This window comes from Chelonoidis abingdonii, chromosome 6 (genome assembly GCF_003597395.2).
Source record: "Chelonoidis abingdonii isolate Lonesome George chromosome 6, CheloAbing_2.0, whole genome shotgun sequence".
Taxonomy (NCBI): Eukaryota; Metazoa; Chordata; order Testudines; family Testudinidae; genus Chelonoidis; species Chelonoidis abingdonii.
This window is the reverse complement of record NC_133774.1, coordinates 134,410,335-134,434,816: the sequence shown is the minus strand read 5'-3', so window position 1 is coordinate 134,434,816 and position 24,482 is coordinate 134,410,335. Positions and strand designations below refer to the sequence as shown.

Below are 24,482 nucleotides of genomic sequence, written 5' to 3'. Positions count from 1 at the left end.
CAGTCTCTTGGCAAGCCTCCTTGATACGACCATCCTCTGTCGGCGCAGCAGAGCGGCACCGTTCATGATCACGGTCCCGCAGATAGTCCAAGTTCCGTCGGCACTCCTGCTTCCGACGCCACTTGCAGTCCCGACGCTGCTCTCCTCGGCACCGGTCGCACTCGCCACACAGGTCGGTGTCCCGTTCACCGACCCATAATCCCGGCACCGTTCCGGCTCCCAGCACCGCTACAGGCACTGTGACTCCTGTAGCCGCTCCCAACCTCGAGATCTCGGTCGACCTCACCAGCACCGCTCTGGTCGCAGGTCCGGATCTCGTTCCAGGTACCAGTGCGCCTTGCGGTACTGGTCCCAGGTGCCAAGTTGGGCAAGTCTGGTAGAGTCAGACTCTCTGCCCATGATCTTTCAGCACCTCCATGGCCATCCAGACACGCATCAGTGTCTTCCCACGCGGACAGCTCTTATGCTCAGGACCGCGATTCTGGTGTGCCCACCAACAACCTGAGAGCCCATCAGGCTCTCCTATGGAGGGTAGCACTCAATGCGGACCTCCAGCTGCAGGAGGTCCCGAGGTAGGGGACCCGGTAGTGGACATTCTATCGCCGTTGCCCCGCTAGAGGGGCCCTACCCGTTTATTCGGACCATCCAGGTGAATGCCGATACTCTATGGAGGGTACGACTACTGTCTGTCTGTCCTCCTCCCTGCGCACTAGTCATTCAGTTGGTCAAGAAAAAGGGAACGGCATGGCCAACAGCGCTAGCCCCGAAATCGAAGGGGCTAGGCGAATGACCCTACTCAGCCGCAAGGTGTATTCTGCAAGGCTCTTATAGCCCTGCGTGGCAAATCAATAAGCCCTGCTTAGCCCTATAATCATAACACCTGGATAACGGGGATAATATTATGGAGCTTCTCCATCAAGACTCCGGCCAAGAGTTCACTGCCCTCTTGGAGGAAGGGAAAAAGGCGGCTAGAGCTTCTCTTCAGGCCTCGTTACCATGAGGAGCATCTCATGGCTTCCGGTTTCAAACCTCCGGCCTTCACAACTTACCATTTGTTGGTAAAGGCCTCTTTGCGGTGAAATCACCCCAGGCTACAAAGCCTGGAGGGCAACAAGGTCCTAATGAGCTCTCTCTCGGCATGCATACGCCGACGACCTAACGCAGGCCTTTCCGTCCCCAGCCACACCACACACTCTGTGCCTAGCCACAGATCGGGCTTTGGCAGTCGGCGCGACTGAGGTGGTCGCAGACGACCGTCAGGACCCTAAGGGCCAAGATCGAGGCCCTCACAATCACGATCGGGGACCAAAGACGAACTTTCAAAGGTGCGCCTGAGGGCGGCGTACCGTTACAAGCGGCTTACCACTCCTACTTCCTCTTGGCGTGGTCCCAGTTAACTTCAGTTCGCGGTCCCTGCACATGGTGGAGTTTGGGTGCCACCTCCAATTTGTTCCAACCCTGTCCCTCTTCAGGGACTCCTCTCGGGCGTAATTCCTCTTACAAGAGGCGCAGACGCCGATGGACGAAGGGGGCAACTATTCCCTAAACCCCGACTCGTACGGAGGTCTCAGACCTATCCTACACCTACGAGGACTCAACCAGTTTATGTTAGGTTGAAGTTCCGCATGGCATCCCTGGGAACCATTATCCTGTCCTTAGATCCTGGAGGCTGGTATGCCGCCTCAATATGAAGGACGCGTACTTTCACATTGCCATCTTCCCTCCGCACAGGAGATACCTCCGCTTTCTAGCCAACCGTTGGTACTTCCAGTTTACAGGTCCTGCTGTTTGGCCTTGCTACAGCCCCACAGGCATTAACCGAGTGTGTGGCCGTAGTCGCCACCCACCTCCGCCGACGTCGGATATGCGTTTCCGTATCTGGGCGATTGGCTTATCTGAGGAGACTCCAAGACACAAGTCACTCAGCGTGTGGGCATCGTCAAGGACCTATTCACATGTCTAGGCCTGATGGGTCACTACGGAAAACATCCACTCTGGTTCCCACTTGTCTCGGTCTCCCGGTCCACGGCTTCTTGCTTAGCTAGTTTAACCAAACACGCTAAGCTCTGCCTCTGTCATCTCCAAGTTTGGCTCAAATCGGCGTACCGCCGGATAGGGGCCCAATGGTCACCATAGTCACCATTCCCTGAGCATCCTAGGCTCCCTAGAAGGTGGCTAACTCCCTCCCTGGTGTGGGCAGGGATGCCGCTCTATCCGCCCCAGCCCTCACTGTCCCTGACGATGGAGGCGTCATCTCTCAGCTCAGGTGCTCACCTCAGTAACCTTCGAGCTTAAGGCCTTTGGTCTTCTCAGGGGCTGGCGTTCCACATCAATGTTCAAAGATGAGAGCAGTCTGCCTGGCGTGCCAGGGGTTCCAGCAGCAGCTGCGAGGCCGTAGCGTCTCAGTGTTTACAGCCAGCACAACGGCCATGTACTACATAGACAACCTGGGAGGGACATGGTCCTCCTCCTTTTGTCAGGAGTCCATCCATCTCTGGGACTTTTGCATAGCCCACTCGATAAATCTGGTAGCATCCTTTCTCCTTGGCAATTCGACTCAGCAGGGTTTTCCTGTCTCATGAGTGGTCGCCCTGCCTGATGTGATGCATTTTGTGGCCAGAAGTGGGTTTTTTCCCCCACATATGGACCTGTTCGCTTACCGCGAGAACGGGAAATGTCCGAGGTCCTGCTCCTTCTAAGGTCTCTCCCCGGGACCGATCTCGGACGCTGTCCTCATGCCGTGGAAGGGCCAACACCTTTATGCCTTCCCGCCGTTCCCCGGCTCATTGGGTCCTGCTCAAACTTCGCAGGAGCAGAGCGCGCATCATCATGATCACTCCAGCGTGTTCCAGGCAGCACTAATACGCCACGTTGCTCGGCCTGTCAATAGCCTGCCCAATTACCCTGCCACTCCACCCAGACCTCGTACCTCAGGACCACGGCAGACTTCGCCGCCTGGACCTGCAGTTTCTTCACCTCACGGTGTGGCTCCTACGTGACTATCAGGGTGGCAGGATGCCTTCCACCTGGTCAACGTACCTGGCCAGGTGGAAGCGTCTCTCCTACAGGTGCGAAACGCTTAAATCTTACTCCTGCTGGGGTCTCGATCCCCTCTATTTTGGACTACCCTCCGGCCTGCAACAGCAGGGCCTAGCGGTGTTCGCCGAAGGTACACTTGGCAGCCATCTCTACCTTCCATCCAGGCTAAGGTGGTCGTTCTGTGTTCTCACACTCTATGGTTTCGGGGTTCCTCAAGGGCTTGGAGCGCATACACCCTTAGGTACGCCGCCCAGCCCCAACCTGGGACCTCAACCTGGGTTTAACCAGACTTATGTCTCCTCCATTCGACCCGTTAGCGACCTGCTCGCTGCTATACCTGTCTTGGAAGACAGCTTTCCTCGTAGCCATTACATCGGCCAGACGAGTCTTCGAGCTCAGGGCTCTTATGTGGTTCCACCATACTTTATGTTTACAAAGACAAGGTGCAGTTACGTCCACACCCGGCTTTCCTCCTAAGGTGGTTTCGGCCTTTCATGTTACCACACTCAACGTGACGAGGACAACAATTGCACTCCTGACATTCTGTTAGAGCGCTCGGCTTTTATGTGAACGGACCCGAAAACCTTTGTGTAACACGCCCCAACTTCTCGGTGCGCGGTAGCGTCTGAGGAAGGCTACCTGTTTTCCTCTCAGTGGTCTCATCTTGGGTGATAACTGCACCCCGCACTTGTTATGATTTGGCTCCACATTCCCCCAAGCCAACTATCACCATGCGTGTTCTATCCAGGGGTGAGCTTCATCACTTGCCGCCTTGCTAACTCGTGTACCCTACCATGAGTCTATTCCGCAGCTCCGGTCTTCTCGGCTCCATACCTTGCGCACTTCGCATATGCTCTGGGTTCAACAGTCAGAGATTACTGCAGCCTTTGGCTCCGCAGTTTTACATTCATTGCCATTTTTCACTCCGACCCCACCGCCTACATAAGGCTTGGGAATCACCTAACTGGAATGGATATGAGCAAGCACTCGAAGAAGAAAAGACGGTTACTCACCTTTGTAACTGTTGTTCTTCGAGATGTGTTGCTCATATCCATTCCACACCCGCCCTCCTTCCCCACTGTTGGAGTGACCGGCAAGAAGGAACTGAGGAGCGGTTGGGTCGGCAGGGGTATATATCAGGTACCATAGTGGCGCCACTCCAGGGGGCGACCTGGCGGCCCACCAAGTGTTGTTAGGGTAAAAGTTTCTCCGATGAACGTGCACGCGGCGCGCGCACACCTAACTGGAATGGATATGAGCAACACATCTCGAAGAACAACAGTTACAAAGGTGAGTAACCGTTTTTTCTCCATTCTTTCGTTTGTTCTTTTTATAAATGCCATCTGGTATTTTATACTGGTATTCTGTGCTGGATTTCCCTCCCTTTTGAACCTCACCATCCTTCTGCATAGGCACAGAATTATGTAGTTGAAAAGAAAGCAATAGTGAAGCAATATTGTTTTTAATTGACCAAACTTGGTCTTTTCACCTCTCTATATATTTGTATGTCAAAGTAAAACCCCAAACTCCAAAAATTGAAGTATGTATCAGAAAAATGAGGTTATATCATGTATTAAATGTAAAAGGAATTTTATGTATTGTAAGTAAAACAAATTTGTCCTGAGCCAATGTTTTAGTGTGTTAAAGTTAATGGAGAAAATTCTGCTCTGTTCTGAATCTGAATCCTTCCTGTGCCATGAGATGTAGCTTAGGATATGAGCAAGGCTCCATCATCCCTGTCTATCCTGGGCTACTCTTAGTAGGTCCTCTAAGTCCCGTAAGTTTTCCCTGTCTGGGTCTTGTTTGATGGAGGGATTCTTTCTGTTGGAGCCTTTTGGATGTTCCTCCAGCTGCCCAATGGCACACCTGTCATGGCAGATGTTCTGGCTTCATTCTTAATAGGTGTCCCAGATATTTTCATCTTCTTTTCTGGATAACTTTAGAGATCATTCTTAAGACATAAGGGGTTGTTGAACTCTGACAAATCTTGGCACTGGTTATAAATTCATTCCATTTAATACCTTGTAATTTCCTGAGCCATTTGCTTTTGAAGGCTGCTGGATTTCCAGCATTCACATCTGTATGTTAAGGTAGAAATAACATTTGAGTTGATGAGTCCTCGTTTTGATCTTTAAATTATAGAATTTTTTTGACCAAATCTTGTTTAAGCTGGTGAATGCGGCTGCCATCTTGTCAGTTCATTACCTAATTTCCTTTTGGATATCTCTATCGGCTTGCATGTTACTGCCAAAGTATGTGAATTCAGTTACCACTTGCATTTCTTTGCCTTCCAACGTAATGCTTGAGTTGGGAGTTGCTGGGATCTTCATTAGATTTTGTTTTTTCATAACAAATTATTAACCCTGTCTCTTCTGTGATGCTATAGAGCTTTCTGGTCTTGACTTTCATGTTGATTGAGCAGTCACTTAGAACAGCTATATTGTCAGCAAAATCTAAATCTTCTAGTGCTCTGTTGAGCCATGTGATGTCTGTTGTATTTGTCTACACTTTTTCTCATAATGAAGTCAATACCAATGCCAGACAGTAAAGGTGAGAGAATACATTGTTTGATTCCAGTGTCTCTTGAACTGTTTTTTCTTCAACTGTGCAAGCTGCCTCTTCGTAGAAAGCCTTGATGAGAACTGTTTTTATTGGCATACCACTGCGCTTCAGGATGTTCCAGAGTGATTTGCAATGTTAAATGCTTTCTTGAAATCTGTTAAGTTTATGATGAGTGGCTTTTTGCCATTGGATGATCTCTTCAAAGATCATTCTTAGAAGGGAAATCTGTTTGATACATGATCTTCTGGGTCAAAATCTAGCCTGCTCTTCCCTCTAGTTTTGTCTCCGCCACTTCCCCTATTCTGCTTAAGAGGATGCTGCAAGGAGAAAGGAGTGTAGCACCTTCCAGTTGTTACAATCACTTAGGTCTCCAGGCTTTGCTATTGTAACTATGATGCCATCTTTCCATTGCTTTGGAGCCATTTCTTAGTCTCACGCTGTTGATGAGTTCAGTGATTCTTATAAGTGGTGACACCCATGCTAGTGGACTGACCTAAATGGAATTTTGTGGGTGTGCTTAAGAGCAGAATGTATCCCCATAAATGTAACTGACAAATTATGAATAGTGCCAGTGAATCCCAAAAACACCACTAAAGGATTCCCTTTTCTCCCAAACACAATGTAGTGTTTCTGCTAGTTACCACAGTTGACATATGATAGTTTTGTGGCATATTGGTCCCAGAGGACAAAGCCAAGACAGAAATGACTGATGTTTGAACTTCAGTGGGTGAAGCCTGCACCAAATACTCCACTGTGGATGTGCACCATCAGTTACAGAGGTCAATTTTGATCAGGATTGTGTAGTAAAGATTTTTGTGGACGATACTTTGGCTCTTTTAGAATAGAGTTACTCTGAGATCAAGGCTGAACCGAGTCCAAGCTTTGCAATTCGGGTCTCAGTAGGATGTGCACTACTATTTTCCAATCCTGCTACAGTGGCTAGCACATTCATTCACAGTAAAAAGAGAGATTTTCAGCTAATATGGACTCTGGATCTTTGGGCACTGTCTGTGATTAATTTACTATCTTATTTGCTTTTGGGCAGATTGGAACCTTGCTTTTCTTGTGTTTTATCTGGCACAGAGAATGAACTAGATTTTGGCCTTTGAGTTTAGGACAGCCAGGGACTTTCATTTATAGTAAGAGAGCTTCAGTATCTCAGCAAATTATAGTCTTTCTAGTGGCTTTAGGAAAGTGCATGATAAGTTAATGAATTTCATTTGGGGTGTAATATTTTAAGTTCAATGATGTATGCAAGTGCAACTCCTTCGACCATATTGGAGCAGCACTTGTTTTCACCAGTGGAGGCAAGTATGGTCCTTGGAGAATATATCTATGGGTATCTTATAGATGTACCTGTATGTTTATAAAAGCTGCTATCATGTAATGAATGTAGAATCGGGTCTTAAGCCAGTAGGAGTGCTTCTCTTCAGTACATGAGATAACAGGCATTATTGCATTGCAGAATTAGGAATTTGCCTGCTGCACTATATGCTGGGAGCAGAAGGTGGCTTGCTGAATTCATTAGGATATAGAAAGAAGGCCTGGTTCTCCATTGTATGTACTGTGTGCAGTCATTCATGCTGGGGCAAAGTGGGTGTAAAATTCTGACAATCTGATTTGGTAACACTTTGCACTCCCTTTACACGCCTATCGCACCCATGTAAAGACGCTGCACACAGTGCAGAATCGGGCCCAGATGTTGCACTGTATACATGTCCTATCTGCTCTGCTTTTTTACCTCTCCTCCAGTTGTTTGTTATGCAGTGATCTTTTCTATGCTTTTCAGATGGAATCCTTTAAATGATGTTATGTTAAGTATGCCATTAAATGCAGCTATAAATAATAAAAATGATATTCTGGGATCCCCTATTTATTCTGCCTCAGTTATTTCCAGCTCAGATTTGCTCAATCTGTAAATCAAAAGATGGATTTTTTTTTTTACCCTAACTGCCACCACTGCAAGTTTAATCTGGGATCTGAAATGTCAAGCTGCTTCCTTCCTGCCTCTAATGAAGACTCTAGTAGGAGAATTTGTCTGACCATTTGCTTGATGCATGAGGCAAAACAGAACCTAGTTCTGCATCTCAGAGCTAGATGGGTACCAGTGTGTCTTACAGCTCCTATCTATAAGTCTGCTGTAGTCTCCTTGTGCATTCCCCATATAACTCTAGCATGCCTTCATCTCTGACCTCATCATCTTATGCTTTCCCCATGCCACTAACACTCTCCTTCTCCCATGAACATTTGTCTTGGTCAGCACTAATCTCTTACGTGTCCAAAGACCGATGCACCAACCACCACCCTTCTTGCATTCAAATCCTGTTCATTTCTGCCACAGGCCAACACAACAGTGCCCCTGGTTTTGTCATCAGTGGAACTTGAACACTAGTCTTGTGGCTTTAAAGCTACAAAGCTCTCCTGCCTGAACTACATGCTCAGTTCTGTTAGCTTAGAGGAAGTAACAGATGCATAAACTTCTGTGTACAGTCCAGCACTAGAGGGAGTCAGATTGTGTTTACAAGAAACAATTTGATTAATCATCAAGAATTGTTGCTCAACCAACTGTGGAACTATATGATCTTATTTATGTAACTCTGCCCTCCTTCTCCACCTTTTCTTTGTTCCCTCCTTCACTTGGCTATGTTTTTGTCTGAATTCTACATTGTAAACTCTTCGGGATAATGGCTTTTTGTTTGTTTATATATGTTTTTTATTTAATCAATTTGTTTTGAGGGCTGGGAGAGGTAGGCAGGGAAGGATCGCTAGCCTGCCAGTCAAGCTAGCCACCAGGAACCAAGCACCATTCTCTGGCCAAAGGAGACAGAGGAAGAGGCCTGGGAGCTCCTTGCCTAAGAGAAATCTGGGCGACAGGAAACAGAGAGCTTGTGGGATTCCAACCTCGCCAAACTTGCATCTGCCCCACCGAGAGGAACCTGGGACCACAACAGGATGCTGCCCAAGGTCCCCAAGGGGGCATTACTAGTGACAAATCACCACAGGAACTTGGACTATAGGGGCCATGCCTCAAACATAAAGGACAGCAGTAGGAAGTAGCCCAGGGCAGTGAAGGTAAACTCAATGCTGGGAGCATCCTTATTCAGGAGTTGATGTCCACAGGCTGGGACCTGGTGGAGAGGGAGGGTCTGGGACCCCCTACAATTCTCCCCCTCTTCCCCCTTAAAGGCTGGGGCACATTTTACCAAACAGAGGGCCGGAAATGAAGTGCTCCAGTCACTAGGCAACCTGGCTCTCCAACCCCCAAAATAACCAGACCACTCAGGGCAGATGGGGATCTTCTGTCCAGGAGGGCAGCCTACTTAGCAGAAGGAAAACTCTGATCTCAACCCCCCTGTGGAGTAAATGATGCTTGGTGCTGCTCAGCAGCCACACCGGTGCCTCCTGTAGGCAATCCACTGGGTCTGCGGCAACAAAATAGGAAGAATGGGCATGTACCTAACTGAACGGAGGGAAAGGCCCTCTCACTGCGGTGTATGTCAGGGATATCAACCAAAGCGCTATAGTTCTTTGTGGGGTGAGATAGCCAAGTCAGTGCAAGCAGACTCATCTTTTTGGTGAGGTACCCAGGGCAGTGGTAGATATTGTTAACGAGGAAGGGTGAGACGGGCCTGTATGCTTCTTCACCAGGGACTGCTGCTAATGGTGAGAGGGCATCTCAGCCCTGTGCCAGAAGATGGCCTGGCAGCTCCAGGCCAACAGGATTTCTAGTGGCCAGTATGTGAGCTGTCAGAGAGTTGGCAGAACCAGTGGTCAGAGAGAAGAGTCTAATGAAAAGCAGGGACTTGCATAGCTAAAGAAATCCCGTATCATAAAAGCAGCAAGGCTGAATGTATCCAGTTTGGTAAAAGGCGTGGAAGAAGCTGATATTGATGTTCTGTGCCTATGGGAAATGTGATGGGTGGGGGACACAGTGAAAGAGTTGGGCTTCGATTATGACATTTGTCTATGTAAATGACAAAAGGTGTGATAATGGAATCTGACTAGTAATCAGAGGAGAGCTGAGAAGGGTGGTTGAAGGTTTTTGTGTGACAGACTATATGAATCCAAGTTAAAGAGCACCCTCTGTTTGTGATATAAGTGTGCACCCCCAGCAAGAATATGATAGAGAAAGGGAGTTTCTCCAAGACTTGCAGACACAGCAATGCCAAAGGAGCTGTTGTTGGTGTTCTGTGATACAAATACGCACGTGAGCAAAAACCACATGGGGTATGAACTGTGCTTAGGAGATTTCATCCTAAAATCTATGAATGAGAGAAAGTGTTACTAGATATTGCTAATTAATGGATGACAGCCGATACATGGTTCCAAAACACAGTGAGCCATTTAATCACATATGACAGTGGTGGAAACAAAAGCCAGATGAATACAGTGTTGAGGAAATCTCAGTTGAGTTATGGACTACAAAGTGACACCTGGCAAGATGGCAGTACTGCAGCACAAACCTCTTGTGGGAAAGACTGCAGCTGAATGTTGGACGAGAATGGAACTAAGGTAAAAAGAAACAGAATTAAAGTACAGACGTTAAGGGGAAGTGCGCAGAGAAGTATTTGCAAGCAGTACATGATAATTATCCGGAAATAGATTTGTCATTGGCTGAAGAGTGGAACTATCTCCAAAGAACATGAAGCGTGGCATCAAAGAGGTTTGTGGATGATACAGAAGGAGAAAACCAAGGGGGAGGGAGGAGCAGTGGTGGACTGATGAAGTGCAGATAGCAACTGAAACAAGAAAATGGCACACAAAGATGTGCCATTTGCTTCTACTGGCAATCAAACCTGTTGATTGCTAGTAGAAGCAAAGTGAGCTGCCAAGAGGCAGTGAAGAAGGCCCAAGAGAATGCCCTACATTTCCTGTATGCTGAGCATGTAAACTACCCACAGCTGACTTGCAAAAATATCTGTCACTGCAAAAATGAGAGGCAAATGGATGGAGGATGGTATTGTTCATCATTTACAAGTGAAGGAAAGGTGGAAACAATCCTTTGATAGTCTTTTAAATGAGGCAGAGTTGCCAACATGTGATCCTAATGTGGTGCCTGAGCCTGACATAATGGAGGAATAGGTGAGACATGCAATCCAAATAATGAAGAATAGTAAGGCAGAGAGATGTGGTGCTGGATCTGGTGAAAGCCTTGGGCAAGAGAGGCATGAAATGGATGAACATTAAAGCCATATGGCAAGACAAGAACATTCCCAGAGATTGGTGCAAGTCTGTCCTGATGCCTGTATATAAGAAGGTAAGCATCAATGACTGTGGAAACTTTTGAGGGATAGAGGTAAAGCTACTGAATGCGCCTTGGACGTCAGGACTAGGAGGATGGTAGAACCCCACCTTGAACAAGAACAGTTGGGTTTTAGGAAAAGATGAGGAACCACAGATGCCGTGTTTGTAATTTGGCATGAGAAAGGGAAGCGGCTAAGTACCACAGGACTGCATCTGGGATTCTACAGGCCGAGAAAAGGCATGATACAGTGGACAGGAGGCTGCTCACACCAGTGCTGAGGAAATAGAGTGTCTGAGGATTTAATAATGTCAACTGAATGAGTATGCTGAACATGTTTTGGAACTAAAAGTCCCTTTGAAGGAGAAGTCAGATGGCACCAGGGGTCAGCCCTCAGTCCACTGATATTGATCCTACTGATATGCTATGTCAGCAGGAAGATCCCAAAAGGAAAAGGTGAGAAACTGCTATATAGCAATAAGGGCATCCTCCAAAGAAGACTTGGAGGTACTAGTAACCCAATGGTTAGGACTGCCAACTTTCTAATCGTACAAAACCGAACATCCTGGCCCTGCCCTCCCCACTACATTCTCCCCCTCCCCACCACTCACTTTCATTGGACATATATATCCTGAAGGATCCTATTAAAGTGATTTGGGCATCAAGCCAAGGAGTTTTGTTTAGATCAGAGAGACCAAATCACTATGTGAACTGAGGTTATTTAAGCAACTTCCTGTAATTTTGTCACTGTGCTTCACATTGTAAAATTCCAGTCTGGTGAGACATAAGGATACAAGAAACTTACCATACACACTGCAAGTTAGTGCAAAGCTTTATTTCCTTTTTTAAATTTCAAGCTGCCTTCATTGTTTGACTTTCACAGCAATAAAAGTGCATACTATTAAGGTGGCAGGCAAATCACTTCAGTCTTGGTTAAAATGTGAATTTGTTTTTATTTTTAAGCATTAGAGAACAAGACTTGGATATGTTTATTAACACACACAGACCCAGATTGTTAGCTGGCATGAAATGATGTAAACTAGTTGAGGATCTTGCCCATAACTATCAACCAAGAGTAATTATTGTGTGATTAAACGCTTCCTTATTGCCTGCTGAGTCAGCAGTTGCCTGGATGTGCTGCAAAAAGGAGAGCTGCAAATACAAACCAGGTTTCAGAGTAGCAGCCATGTTAGTCTGTATCCGCAAAAAGAACAGGAGTACTTGTGGCACCNGAACAAGAGTACTTGTGGCACCTTAGAGACTAACAAATTTATTTCAGCATGAGCTTTTGTGAGCTACAGCTCACTTCTTCAGATGCCTAGAATGGAACACAATATCTCCTGTCTGTGTATTCCATTCTAGGCATCTGAAGAAGTGAGCTGTAGCTCACAAAAGCTCATGCTGAAATAAATTTGTTAATCTCTAAGGTGCCACAAGTACTCCTGTTCATTTTGCAAATACAAACCAGTGATTTAAGCTGGGGGGAGCTCTTGCAGAATGAAGTTTTTAAGGCTGTATAGGAAATTGGGGGATGGATTTGTCTATATGGAAAACCTGAGTGATATAGAAGTTAGCGTTTGGGAATTCTGAAAGCTGTTTCCAGTGACTGTCAGTTCAGTTGATGGCAGTCCTGTGCTGCAGCTAGAGGGTTGTTGGTTCAAAGCTCTTATAACAGTATCAGCTGTAGATGTTGCTATAGTGCTTTCTAGCACTTAGACCAGGAGACTGAGAATTGGGGTCTTTTGATTGTATTCCAGCTCTGCCTCCGGTTTACTGGATGATCCTGGGTAAGTCACTTAACTTCTGTGTCTTGGTTTCCCAATTTGTAAAGTAAGGCTAGTGATGCTTTAACAACTCTCTGTAACTTGACTTGGCTTCATTAAAGGAAAGATGTTCTAAAAGCACAAAGTATTTTTTTGCCATCAAAGTACCATTGTTTGACTGACTTGTCAAACTGGGGGTCCTGACTCCCCATCTCCACTGGCCCTCCAGATGGAAATTGACAATTCTGTGGCACTTCTAGAGAAGGCTTTTGGAGAAACCCAGGGCCCAGTCCAATTGAAAGCTGCACACTTTGGAAAGTTGTTCAAGAGTTTGTCTTTATGTGAGCTGTTGTTGAGCACATAATGGATACTGCAGCTCAGAGCTCTCTCTTTGGGCTTGGCTACATTGGCACTTTACAGCGCTGCAACTTTCGCGCTCAGGGGTGTGAAAAAACACCCCCCTGAGTGTTGCAAGATACAGTGCTGTAAAGTGTCAGTGTAATCAGGGTGGCAGCGCTGGGAGCACGGCTCCCAGCACTGCACTCTACACCCGTAAGGGATGTGGTTTACAAGCAGCGCTGGGAGAGCTCTCTCCCAGCGCTGCGGCTCTGACTACACTCACACTTCAAAGCGCTGCCACGGCAGCGCTCCCACAGTGCTGCCGGGGCAGTACTTTGAAATTTCTAATGTAGCCAAGCCCTTTGTTGGCCCAAAGAATTTCACAAACCCTTTTGCCATGGAATCCATTACTATTTTAGCACCAGTACAAATGAAAGCTTGCCTTGCGTGCACATGCTGTTAGCGGTTCTTTCTCTCTTGACTTGACCAGAACTAAGTCTAAAGCTGTCTGCCTTAAGTCCATTGGTCCAATTAAAGTTGAAGAGTTTACTGTAACTATTAGTTTTAATATAAGCTTTTTTCCAGATTTCTGCACCTTGTTATGGTAACTTCTTGTCCTGTTAAAGGCAGTGATCACATATGTAACTACATAGAAAAAGCTCTTAGTTGTAGCTGCTGTATCCCATTGTGCTGGGAGAAGCTGGAATTTGACATCTGATTTGAAGAGCTTTCAGGCAGATGGTGAAGGTTGAAGACTGTGATTTAGGAAAGCTGCATATAATTCCCAGGTCTGTGGCAGGAGCCTTATGTGACCTTGGGAAAGTCACTTAGGCCCAGATCCCCAGAGGTATTTAGGCACCTAACTCCTATGGCCTCCAATGGGAGTTAGAAACTTAAACACTTTTGAGATTTAAGGCCTTAATCTCTCTGTGGTCTGTGCCTCAGTTCTCCGTCTGCAAAATAGGGATAATAGCACTTCCTTTGACTTGTTTATTCAGAATGGTAACTCTTCATGGCAGGGATGGTCTCTTGCTATTTGTATGTACAGCACCTGGCACAGTGGGGCACCGATCTCGGCAGGGAGCTCTAGCATTACCACAATACTACAAGTAAGGGCTTTGCAACGCTAATCCTAGAACCATAGGGATAGAAGGGACCACAAGGGGCATCTAGTCTAACCCCCTGCCAAGATGCAGGATTGTTGTGATTATTTATCAAATGCAGCCTGGAATTGCTTAAGGGAAAGTAAATAAAAGACATTTCATGCACTGAGTCAGAGTTTAACGCCAGAAGGGACCTTTAGTTCAGTTAGTCGGTATCTGACAGGCCATTAAATTTCACCTAGTTACCTTATGTTGAACCCAGTAACTTGTGTTTGGCTAAAGCGTAACTTCCAGAAAGGCATCAGAGATGGACTCAACTTGGTAGCTTGTTCTAGTGGTTAATCACTATCACTGTTAAACTCAAATTTGAAATAAGGCACATTTTTATCTGGCTTCAGCTTTCAGCCATTGATTCTTGTGCCTTTGCCTACTAGATTAAAGATCCCCTTAGCCCTCCGTACCTTCTCCCCAGGAGAAGGTTCTTCTACACTGTAGTTAAGTCACTTCACAATCTTCTTCTTCTTAATAAGCTAAACAGGCTGAACGTTTTAAGTGTCTTACTGCAAGACATTTTTTTCAGCTCTTGAATTGTTTTTATGGCTACTCTTGGTTTGGTTTGATAAGATTCATTTTAGAACCTGATCCAAAGTCCACGAAGTCAACCATTGATTTCAGTAGGCTCTGAATTTGATCCTCATTGCTCATGCAAGAGGCTGAATAGATAATTTAGGAGCAGTGCCGTAACCAGGGCGAGGTGAGTGAGGCACCCGCCTCAGGCGTGCAAAGCCAAGGGGTACCTGGCTCTCCCGGCTGCTGCTGCCTCTCTGGCAACAAGAGTTGCTGGCCGGCAGAGGGCTGAGAGTGGGCAGCCAGCTGCTGCATGTCAGGAGTGGGGGGAGAAGGAACACACGTGCTTTCCAGCCCTCCGCTCCTCCGGCACCCACCTAGAGGAGACGCTGAGGGGGCTTCTGGTGGGAGACCCTGGATCATTGGCAGTGGACCTCACTCACCTAAGCAGCTGCTCGGGCTTCGGTGAGTGTTTAAGCCTGTGATCCTCCCTCCTGCCCCCAGCCACCATTCCTGCAAACACTGGGCAAGGGTTAGCCCCATCCCCCACCCCCAGTGAGGCTATGGCAGGGGGCAGCAGGGGAGGAAGAAAGCCACATGTGATGGCAGTCCTCCCCCCTCGTCCCCAGCACCCACCACCCCCTCTCCGGCCCCAAACTCTGTCCCAGAGTCTGCACCCAACCCTCCGCACTCCCTCCCAAAACCTGCACCCATCCTGCATCCCACCCTGTGCCCCCGCCCAGAGCCTGCACCCAGCACCCAAACTCAGTCCCAGAGCCTGCACTCCCACCCCCTTCCCACACACCCCCTCCCGCCCCCAAACTTTGTCCCACAGCCTGCACCCAGAGGCCCTGCTCCAGCCCAGAGCCTGCACCCAAATCCTGTCCCAGAGCCTGTACTCCCACCTCTTTCCCCACACCCTCTCCTGTCCCCAAACTCCTTCCCAGATTCTATCCCAGAGCCGATCCTCTCAAGCGTCCTACATCCCAGTCCCCTGCCCCAACCCAGGACCTGCACCCCAGACCTCCTCCCCCTACCCAAACTCCCTCACAGAGCCTTAGGCAGATGGGGAGCAGCGTTCGGGAGTGGGGGCAGGCTCTGAGTTTTCTGGCCACAACCAAAATTTCTATAAACCTGCCACCCCTGATACCTGGAGGGGGCATGAGGAGGCGAGCGGCGAGTCGGTGGATGGAGGGGAGCATCCGTTTTCAGTATTTTAATTGTAGGTACTGCATTGATTGACTGCTGTGTGCATTAATATAGTGACCCCCCTGGGTCTTTGAATGAGGCTTTATACTTGGGGGAGGGGGGGTGAGGAGGTGAGCAGCGAGTCGGTGGCTGGAGTGAGGCAAATCTCCCGGATTCAAAATCTGGAACTGTCTCTGTTGGTCCTTTTTGCTGCTTTTCTCTGGGCTGGGGGTTGTCTCAATGCTGCAAAGAGGGTGTTCTCAAAGGAAGGTGGTTGCTCCTAACCCCAAGGCCCTCAGTATGTCTGCGCTTCTCTAGTCAGCCCACATGATGAGTTTGATTGTCCTTGGTCTGGCTCCCAGCCCCTCTCCAAGGGTTGCAGCTGTCTGGATGCGCTGCCTTCCTCAGTCACACCTCATTCATTCAACAGGGCAATTGATTACGAAGTGGGGGGAAGATCTTTTTCTACTTCTAGCAAAAAGACATTTTTCTTTTACCTTAATTATGGTACCTCAGGGGCCCGCTGTAACGTATTACCAGGGTTCAATACAAAGTCATATAAAAGTTATACAAAAATGTATAATGCTGAGATTTATCTACAACTGCATTGATTGACTGCTGCATGCAGTACTATAGTGATCCCTGGATCTTTGAGTGAGGCTTTATACTTGGGGCTGAGGGGGTGAGCAGGTGGGCAAGTGGCAGGTGGGCAAAGAGGCGAGCAGTGAGCCAGCAGGGGTTCTAGGGGCGGGCATGGGGGTTTCTGGCAGAGGAGGGAGAAGGTGAAAGGAGGTGAGTGGTGGGTGGGGGACTGATTAGGAGGGACTCAGCAAGCCAGCAGGGGGCTAGGGGGTGAAGAGGGGTGTGATGATGGGGTCGAGCAGGGACGGGGCTTGTCCTATTTTATTGCTGTGATCTGGTCACTCTATGCATGCTGTTTCTTCTCTCCCCCACCCCTTCAGCCCACAGCTGGTTCGGTGGGGCGGCGCTGGGGAAGGAGGGTTTGTTTCTGTGGGGCAGGCAGCGCTGGTGGGTGTTTCCGCAGGGCTGAGTGGTGCTGGGATGTGTGTTTTGGGGGGGCTAGGCAGTGCTGGAGGGGGCACAATTTTATATTCTTGCCTCGGGTGTAAAAATAGCTAGTTATGGCTCTGCTTAGGAGGGTTAGTCTTCTCAGGGACAGCACAAGCAGTGACAGTGCAAACCCATACTGTCCAGCCAGTGTGCTTCAAACTTGCCCTGGTGAGACCATGTCAGTCTCCATGGCCTTCAGTCCTTGGCCTCTGCAGAACTGCTAGCTGTAGTGATTGCTTTTGTGGTGTGGATTCTTGCCCACTAACAACTGGACTGAGGCCACTGAAGTTATTTAACATGGGCCACTGAACTCTCATCAGCTGGTAAAAGCTGTCAGTCACCGCTGACCAGGGCTGGTGATCTATAGGTTAAAGGCTCTGTAGCCCATTATCAATATTCTGAAACATCCGGATCCCCTGGGATTTGATTAGTTTGCTATGTTCCCTGTCTAAATAGTGATTTATTTTCTAGAGGAAAGGTCTTTCCCTGTCATAGAGCAAACAGCTGCGTTGTTTGCAGACAGATTCTTTTGAAGGCTGTTGTATGTTTGCTGAGTACAGACCCCAGGAATGGAAGGAGGGAGGGAAGAGAGGCAGGGATGGATTCTCTGCCACAGTAGCTTTTTTCTCTGTTTAAATTCTAAATCTGTAAAATACAGCTTTCTGTTCGGACTGGGTCCGTCTCTGGGGACTCCTGGCCGACTGGGTTAGAGGCACTTCGGAATACTCTGATTCTGGGCAGTGGAGGAGTGTTGTGCCAGTAACGAATGGTGACTTGAAACACACCTTTCGTTGTCAATGAACCTGCAGCACTTATGGCAAAGATGGTCCACTGTGATAGTTTATCGCTAAAATTAACGATTTCTGCTGCACTGCCGGATCGTCCAACAGATGGCATGTACAGATGGTGGCCTCTGCTCTGAAATCTCTCCTGCCCTCTGTAGGGTTGGTGAGCCGCTCAGAAGACAGAGGTATAGGGAACAAACTGGGGAAGAACAACAAGGAGTCTGTTGACACCTTAAAGACTAACAGATTTATTTGGGCATAAGCTTTTGTGGGTAAAAACCACTTCAGATACAGGAAGTGGTTTTTTACCCATGGAAGCTTATGCCCAAATAAATCTGTTAGTCTTTAAGGTGCCACCGGACTCCATGTTTTTGTGGATACAGACTAATATGGCTACCCCCTGAAACTGGGGAAAGGGCATGGACAGTTCTGTGGACTGCACTGTGACAGATTTGGCAATTTCCTACAATATCCTTTGGAGATATTAAGTTTATTAAGCTACAAAAAGATGGGGTTTTGCATAACTGCAGGAGAGGTATTTACATTCACCATCCCTTAGCCATTCTCCAGGCAAACCACACTTCTTTTTGTTCCAAAAGTCCATTCTTATCTGGCACTTTAAGAGTGATTTTTGTGTTAAAAAAAAAAAAAAAAAAAAAAAAGGCTGATCTGCCCAGCCAGGGTTCTGTTTCTTAATCTGAAACAGTTATGAACTTGTAACCACAGAGAGAACCCTGTTGTGAGTTTGGAGGATCTCACACCTACCAGAGACCACAGTTGAAGTTAGGGTGATCTCCAATAAGCTTTTTCGCATGCATATAGGATTTTTTTTAGTTTTTAAATTTTTTTCTCTCTTATGCTTTCATCTTAAGAATGTCTGCTTGCTTGTTAGAAAGGGCTGTGTAGTAACTTCTAACTGTGGGCCATTATACTGTTCATAGAGTCCAGAGGGAAAGCAAAGTGCAGACACTGGTTTAGGCAGGATAGCTTTCTGCAAATATCACAGTGTAAGCAGGGAGCTGGGCAGCCTGGAAACTGGGGTCTCTACCCAAGAGTAGTGATGAATGAGGAGCTGGGAGCCTTCGGTGTCCTGGGCAGGCCGCAGGGGGAGAACACAAGTACAGTTGCCTGGAGCTCTGACATGAACCACTCACTAATGGGCGGGGGGGGGTTAACACCCACACACCTAGTGGAATGATTTGGGGGATGCTGTGAGAGGGGGGAACTTAAAAATTTCTCTCTCCTGGCTCCCTCCTGTGGATTTTTTTTTTTGGTGGGTGTGGATGATATTCAGCCAATTGCTGATAGGGCAGACTGTACAGACAAGTGGCCAGAGATCTGTCTTCTCATCCTCACCTTGGCTAGTATCAGAACAGTGATGTGCACAGCCGAACCCATGGAGCTGTGCATGAGCTTAGGCAGAGTATTCTCTGCCAAATTATTCACACAAAATCTGATATACGCTCGTTTCTCTAGAATAACCTCCTCTGCCAGAGTTCTGGATTGAGAGTCTTGTGTTTTCCTGTGATCAAATGCAGAGGGGCTTCCTGACCATTGATTTGCTCTTGCTTGTTCTTTAGTAGAGAGCTTAGATTGTATTCAGCTGTCCCTTGTATCTACTAACATGACTGGGCTTTGTGCAGAGAATGCTCTGTGCAGAAATAACGCTGCTCCAGATGTGCAATCACAGCCCAGTTCCATGCGCCAAGTAGCAATCAGTTCTTTTTATTATTTGAATTCTGGTAGCACCTAAAGGCTCTAACTGCAATCAGGACTCTGTTATGCTAGGTGCTGTACAGCCACTTTAGTAAGAGACACGGTGTCTGTCCTGAAGGTCTTACAATCCTAAATAGGCAAGACCACCAAAGGAAGAATGATTATCCCGATGTCTCATTGAGGGAACTAAAGAGAAGTGACTTGCCCAGGGACCTACAGGGAGCTTGTGACAGAGCTGGCAGTTGAGCTTGTATCTCTTGAGTGGGTGTGAAAATGAAGGTTATGCAGATACATCACAGAATCTTTTCTGGTGGCCTGTTTCTGTTCATTCTTGCACCTGGGAATAGCTGGATTACTTGCAGTAGTAAGCCCTGTGCATTGTGATGAGTGTATGCAGGACAGTTGTAGACAATAAAGCTCACTCCAGACCTCACCATCTGCCAGAGTTAAGGGACTTCTTGCTGTCTTGTTGGAGAATATGGGATATAGAAAAACAAATTACACTGTAGATTGAAAGGACCAAATTCTCTGTTGATGTAAATGGGTGGCTATCTGTTGACTTCAATAGAGCGGCCTCAATTTACAGCAAGAGAGAATTTAATTTATAGTAGTGAATTCATAGAACATAAGTTTACTTGCATGCCTCCACTCCTGCATTTAGTACTTCTAGGGTTCATGGTATGTACTAAAGGCTCACAAAATGTTACTTGAAGGGGAAAGGCATAGAGTCCCTGCTGAAACTGGCTGAACTCTGTTGTTGTAGCATTGCACTTCTCTATTGCAAGTCGGACTGGATTTTTACAGCTGTGCTGAAAACCTATCAAAATAGGTGAGGGTGGAAATGCTCATGGACTTTAAACTCTAGCTGACCTAGTGGTGTCTGCTATAGCAAGGATCTTCCCGCAGGTGGTGGTTTAATTCTCATCCTTGGACAGCTGGAAAAACTAGTGTCTGAAATATCTGAAGGAGGTGGATGGGGGAGGGGGGGCCTTTTGCACAGAGATTCTTACCCACTAGGAATTTTCTGGTGCATTAATAGTGAATTTGGGGAGCTACCTAAATTGTCACAAATGAACCAGATCTGTCAGCCTCTCAAGTCAGTTAAAATCAGAGCCAGCTTTCGGCATGCACAGAAGTGTTCTGCCCAATCTCTGTTGATGTCTGACAGATACTCAGGGTGTCTCTGTATGTAGTCATCAGATTAGTAGTTGTAGATGGCTGAGAGGTGGACGTGAACAGGTTTGTACAGATTGGAATAACGCAGCACTCAGTTTATCTGGCAAGTCCTGGATTTGTCCATCCTATGGATTTTTGGCCCAAACTTCCCACTGTTCAGTTTCACTCAGCTGAGGGAATCTCTTGCGCCTAATAAAGTCAGTTCTTGCTGTTTTACCTCCAGATTCTAAGTGCTGGGTTCTGGACAGTGGGGCCTGTTGCTCTGCTCCCATTCCAGGCCTCTGGTTTTCCACTGAAGTGGATTATCCCAACTACCTAGTGATTAGTTCTCAGAAGAAGCATCCCACAAAATACTGCTTGAATTTCCATACTGCCTCTGTTGTAGGACCATGAGTATTGGAGCCAATGAATCTGGGCTAAGCTCAGTTGTAAACTCTTGTTTACTTAATTACTAGCTCATTTGCTAGTAATTAAGATGGGTGCAAGATCAGGCCCTATGCAAGAAAGGGATGAATCCTTTTTGCTGTGCTTCAGTGGGGATTAGGAAAGGGGAAATCATGGATTCATGGCCCAGGGATAGTGACTGTGTGGCAAATGCTTGAAAAACAAGTGTTCCCGTCTAGTCGCTAGGACACTCCACTAGAGTTGTCTTTGTACTGTTAGTGATCACAGAGAGTCCGTGTCTGTTGCATTAAGATACCAGTAATGTTCAGATTGCTTACTGAGACTCTGAAAGAAAATGCTTTCAGATGCCCTGCAGCATGAGTGGATAGAGAGGGTGGTAATGTTCCTACTTAGTTTCTTTTCTGGATTATGTTTTGTTACAGCTTGAAATATTTAACATTGATACTTAACAGAGCCACACTGCAATCTCTCTGTGATCCAGCAGGAAAGTAAGCATGCTGTTGGTGGGAGGTGTTTGAGGTGAGTCCTTGGAGGCCAAAGCTTGTCCTTTGACCTCCTCATTAGATGCCAGACTTTTTCCTTTGGATGTTCTGCGGAGCCTGTCAGCACCTCACTTTTAGGATGTCTCTGGTGAGTGCCACGAACCAGATGTATGTGCAGCTGGAACGTCAGAGGCAGCGTTGTCCAACCAGAGGGAATCTAGAGTGAGGCATTCCCTTTGCAGAGAGCACTGAGGCATTTTCTGACTGTGGAAAGGGGCAGCTGTGGATGAAGAACATTTCTAGATCCTGCAGAATCCAATGATGTAAATGGATCTATACTGACTATATACTTGAGGTGATTATGTGATAACATTGATCACTTCATTTAGATCCTTGTTGGTTCTTGTAGGGAGCCTTTTGTCTTGTTCTCCTGCTCATTTGCTAGTGTTAAGCAGCACTGTTGTCCTACAACAGCGTGGTCATCCTAGGAATTTGATATAATAGCAGTTTGGTTTAGTTGGTTTTGGTAGTTACATTATGAAAATGTCACCTTTTTCTCATCCAGTTTTTAATCTGAAGGTCACTGACGTGTAGCTTTGTGATATTGATTAGTCTTTGACGAGATTAAAAAGAACTGATTGATTGCTCTGGACCTTTGTAGATTCACAGATTTTTAAAGGCCAAATTATGCATAACACAGGCCAGAGAATTTCATCCAAGTTTTATGTTCATAGCTTGTTTATGAATTTTGGGAATGCTTTCACTGCACTTTGCAAGCAGGAATGCAATTTAGAATCACTCTGCTGAGGCACTGGTGTGTCCGAAGATTATCAAAAGCGTGTGTTCTCCATGTAACTAATATCAAGGAGAGGTAGCTATAGCTCAGTGTGTTTTATATAACTGGATAGAGCTCTGATAACATAGAAAATCCACCCTATTAACTTTTTGTGCTATTAATAAATTGACAGCAAAATAAATACTAGGAATTTGATTCTGTGTTATCCTGCACCTTGTGTAGTTATTTACACCAGTGCAAAGTGAGTGTGAAATGCTACCAGGTCAGAATGCACCATGCGCACAATTGCCTGGGGGGAGGGATAGCTCAGTGGTTTGCACATTGGCCTGCTAAACCCAGGGTTGCAAGTTAAATTCTTGAGAGGGCCAGTTAGGGTTCAGGGCCAAAAATTGGGGATTGGTCTTGCTTTTAGCAGGGGGGTTGCACTAACCCTCATGTTCTATGATTTGGGAGCATTTTGCGCTCCACACCACTGTGAATGACTGCAAGGAGCAGAGCATTGGTTGATCAGACCTCTGTGTTGAGGAAGGTGCATCAGTGGCATCTTAGCAAGCATAGCACTACACCTCCCTAGCAAGGTTGGGAAGAGGTGCTTTTCTACTGCCTTCAGCCATCAAGCATAGATGCATTTGCTATTGCTTATTCCCTGACATGCCTACTGTGTGCCATACAGAGAAGTGCTCGGCTGACCCAATGTTTCCCCCCATTATGGGCACTTCGGCCACTGATCAATGTGTAGTCCTGCCTTTTGCGAGTGACGCAGCTGCCAGAGTCTGGAGCTTTTAAAATAGCAGAACTCCCGTCCAAATAGCTGTTTTTTCACCATTATAAAAAAATACGGAGGGGAACACACACAGCCATTTTATGAGATCGCTATAGGGTTTAACCTGAAACAAGAGATTCTCCAAAGCAGCTGTAAGTAACTAGAACTTTGTCTCCTAGTTTTGTGTTTTGCTTTCAGATTTAATGGTCTGGAAGGAGGGGAATTGCCCTCCTGGGGATGGTGGGTTTTATTTATTTTAGTCTAGGAAGCAATACCATGGGTCAGAGTCCACATTCATTTGCACCCATGGCTGTCTGCAGGGTTGGATTAGGGTAGGATGGAACAATTTGGCAGCAGCCCTGGGTTCAGCAGGGGTGTGTGGGTGCAAGTGAGATGATAATGTGGTACTTGTTCGTTTGCTTTTTGTTTAACTTAGTTTTTCCTCTCCTAATTTTTGCTCTCCAGTGAATGTCCAGCCACAGTGTCCCTGCCATGTGCTGCTGCTGCTGCACAGGGGGAGCTTCCAGGACTTACTGAAGGAAGATGGCTTTCTGGACACAGTTGGGATTGCTGCTATGGAAGAACTTCACGTACAGGAGAAGGCAGACAGTAAGTTTAAGACATTCTTTTTGTTTGCCTGCCTAAGTTGCAGCCTCATAACCCGCCAGACATAGAAGAAAGAGCAAGACACACTGGTTCAGGATGTATCGTGTAAAAATGTCCATATTAATATGATGGTCAGATTTTAGGCTTCTGAAAGGACCCAATCCTGCAAGGTGTAGAGGTGACCTTAGTGAGGCTAAGCTAACCTTAGCTTTTTCTGTCTCAGTGGTGCCAAGCGTGCTGATGAAGCCAGGAAATTCTGTGTAGTTGAGATTCTCCCACTTTGTGCATTCTGCATCAGGTCCAGTCATACAGAGCCCGCTCCTTTAGCCCATAGGTTCTCAACCTGCAGTTTAAAACAGGTGTCCTTCCCGTATTGATACATTTAGGGGGATCCTTCCATAGAAAAGGCTGAGAACACCTATTCTAGACCTTATGTGAAGGGTGGGCAAACTATGGCTCGGGGGCCTCATCTGGCCCTTCAGATGTTTTAATCCGGCCCTTGAGCTCCTGCTGGGGAGCAAGGTCGGGGGCTTTTCTGTCTGCACATGGCTCCTGGAAGCAATGGCATGTCCCCGCTCCAACTCCTACATATAAGGGTAGCCATGGGGCTCTGCACCTTGGCCTTGCCCCAAGTGCCACCCCTGCAGCTCCCATTGGCCAGGAACCACACCAATGGGAGCTGCAGGGGCAGTGCCTGTGGATGGGGCAGTGTGCAGAGCTGCCTGGGCACGTCTCTGCGTAGGAGCTGAAGTGGGGACATGCTACTGCTTTCAGGAACTGCTTGAGGTAAGTGTTGCCTGCACCCCTGAACCCCTCCTGCACTCAAACCCTTCCACCCTCTGAACCCCTCAGTCCGAGCCCAGAGCATCCTCCTGCACC

General features: G+C 47.1%; 1 protein-coding gene across 4 annotated transcripts in view; it reads left to right on the top strand.

Annotated features, from left to right (window-relative positions):
- ABCA1 (ATP binding cassette subfamily A member 1) overlaps positions 1-24,482 on the top strand; it is a 165,132-nt gene that overhangs the window by 10,418 nt on the left and 130,232 nt on the right. For all 4 annotated transcript variants that reach the window (XM_032773278.2, XM_032773279.2, XM_032773276.2 and 1 more), the window contains exon 2: positions 23,463-23,606. In XM_032773278.2, the coding sequence (XP_032629169.1) occupies positions 23,541-23,606 (66 nt within the window). In that variant the 5' untranslated portion in view covers positions 23,463-23,540. The remainder of the gene's footprint in view (positions 1-23,462; positions 23,607-24,482) is intronic.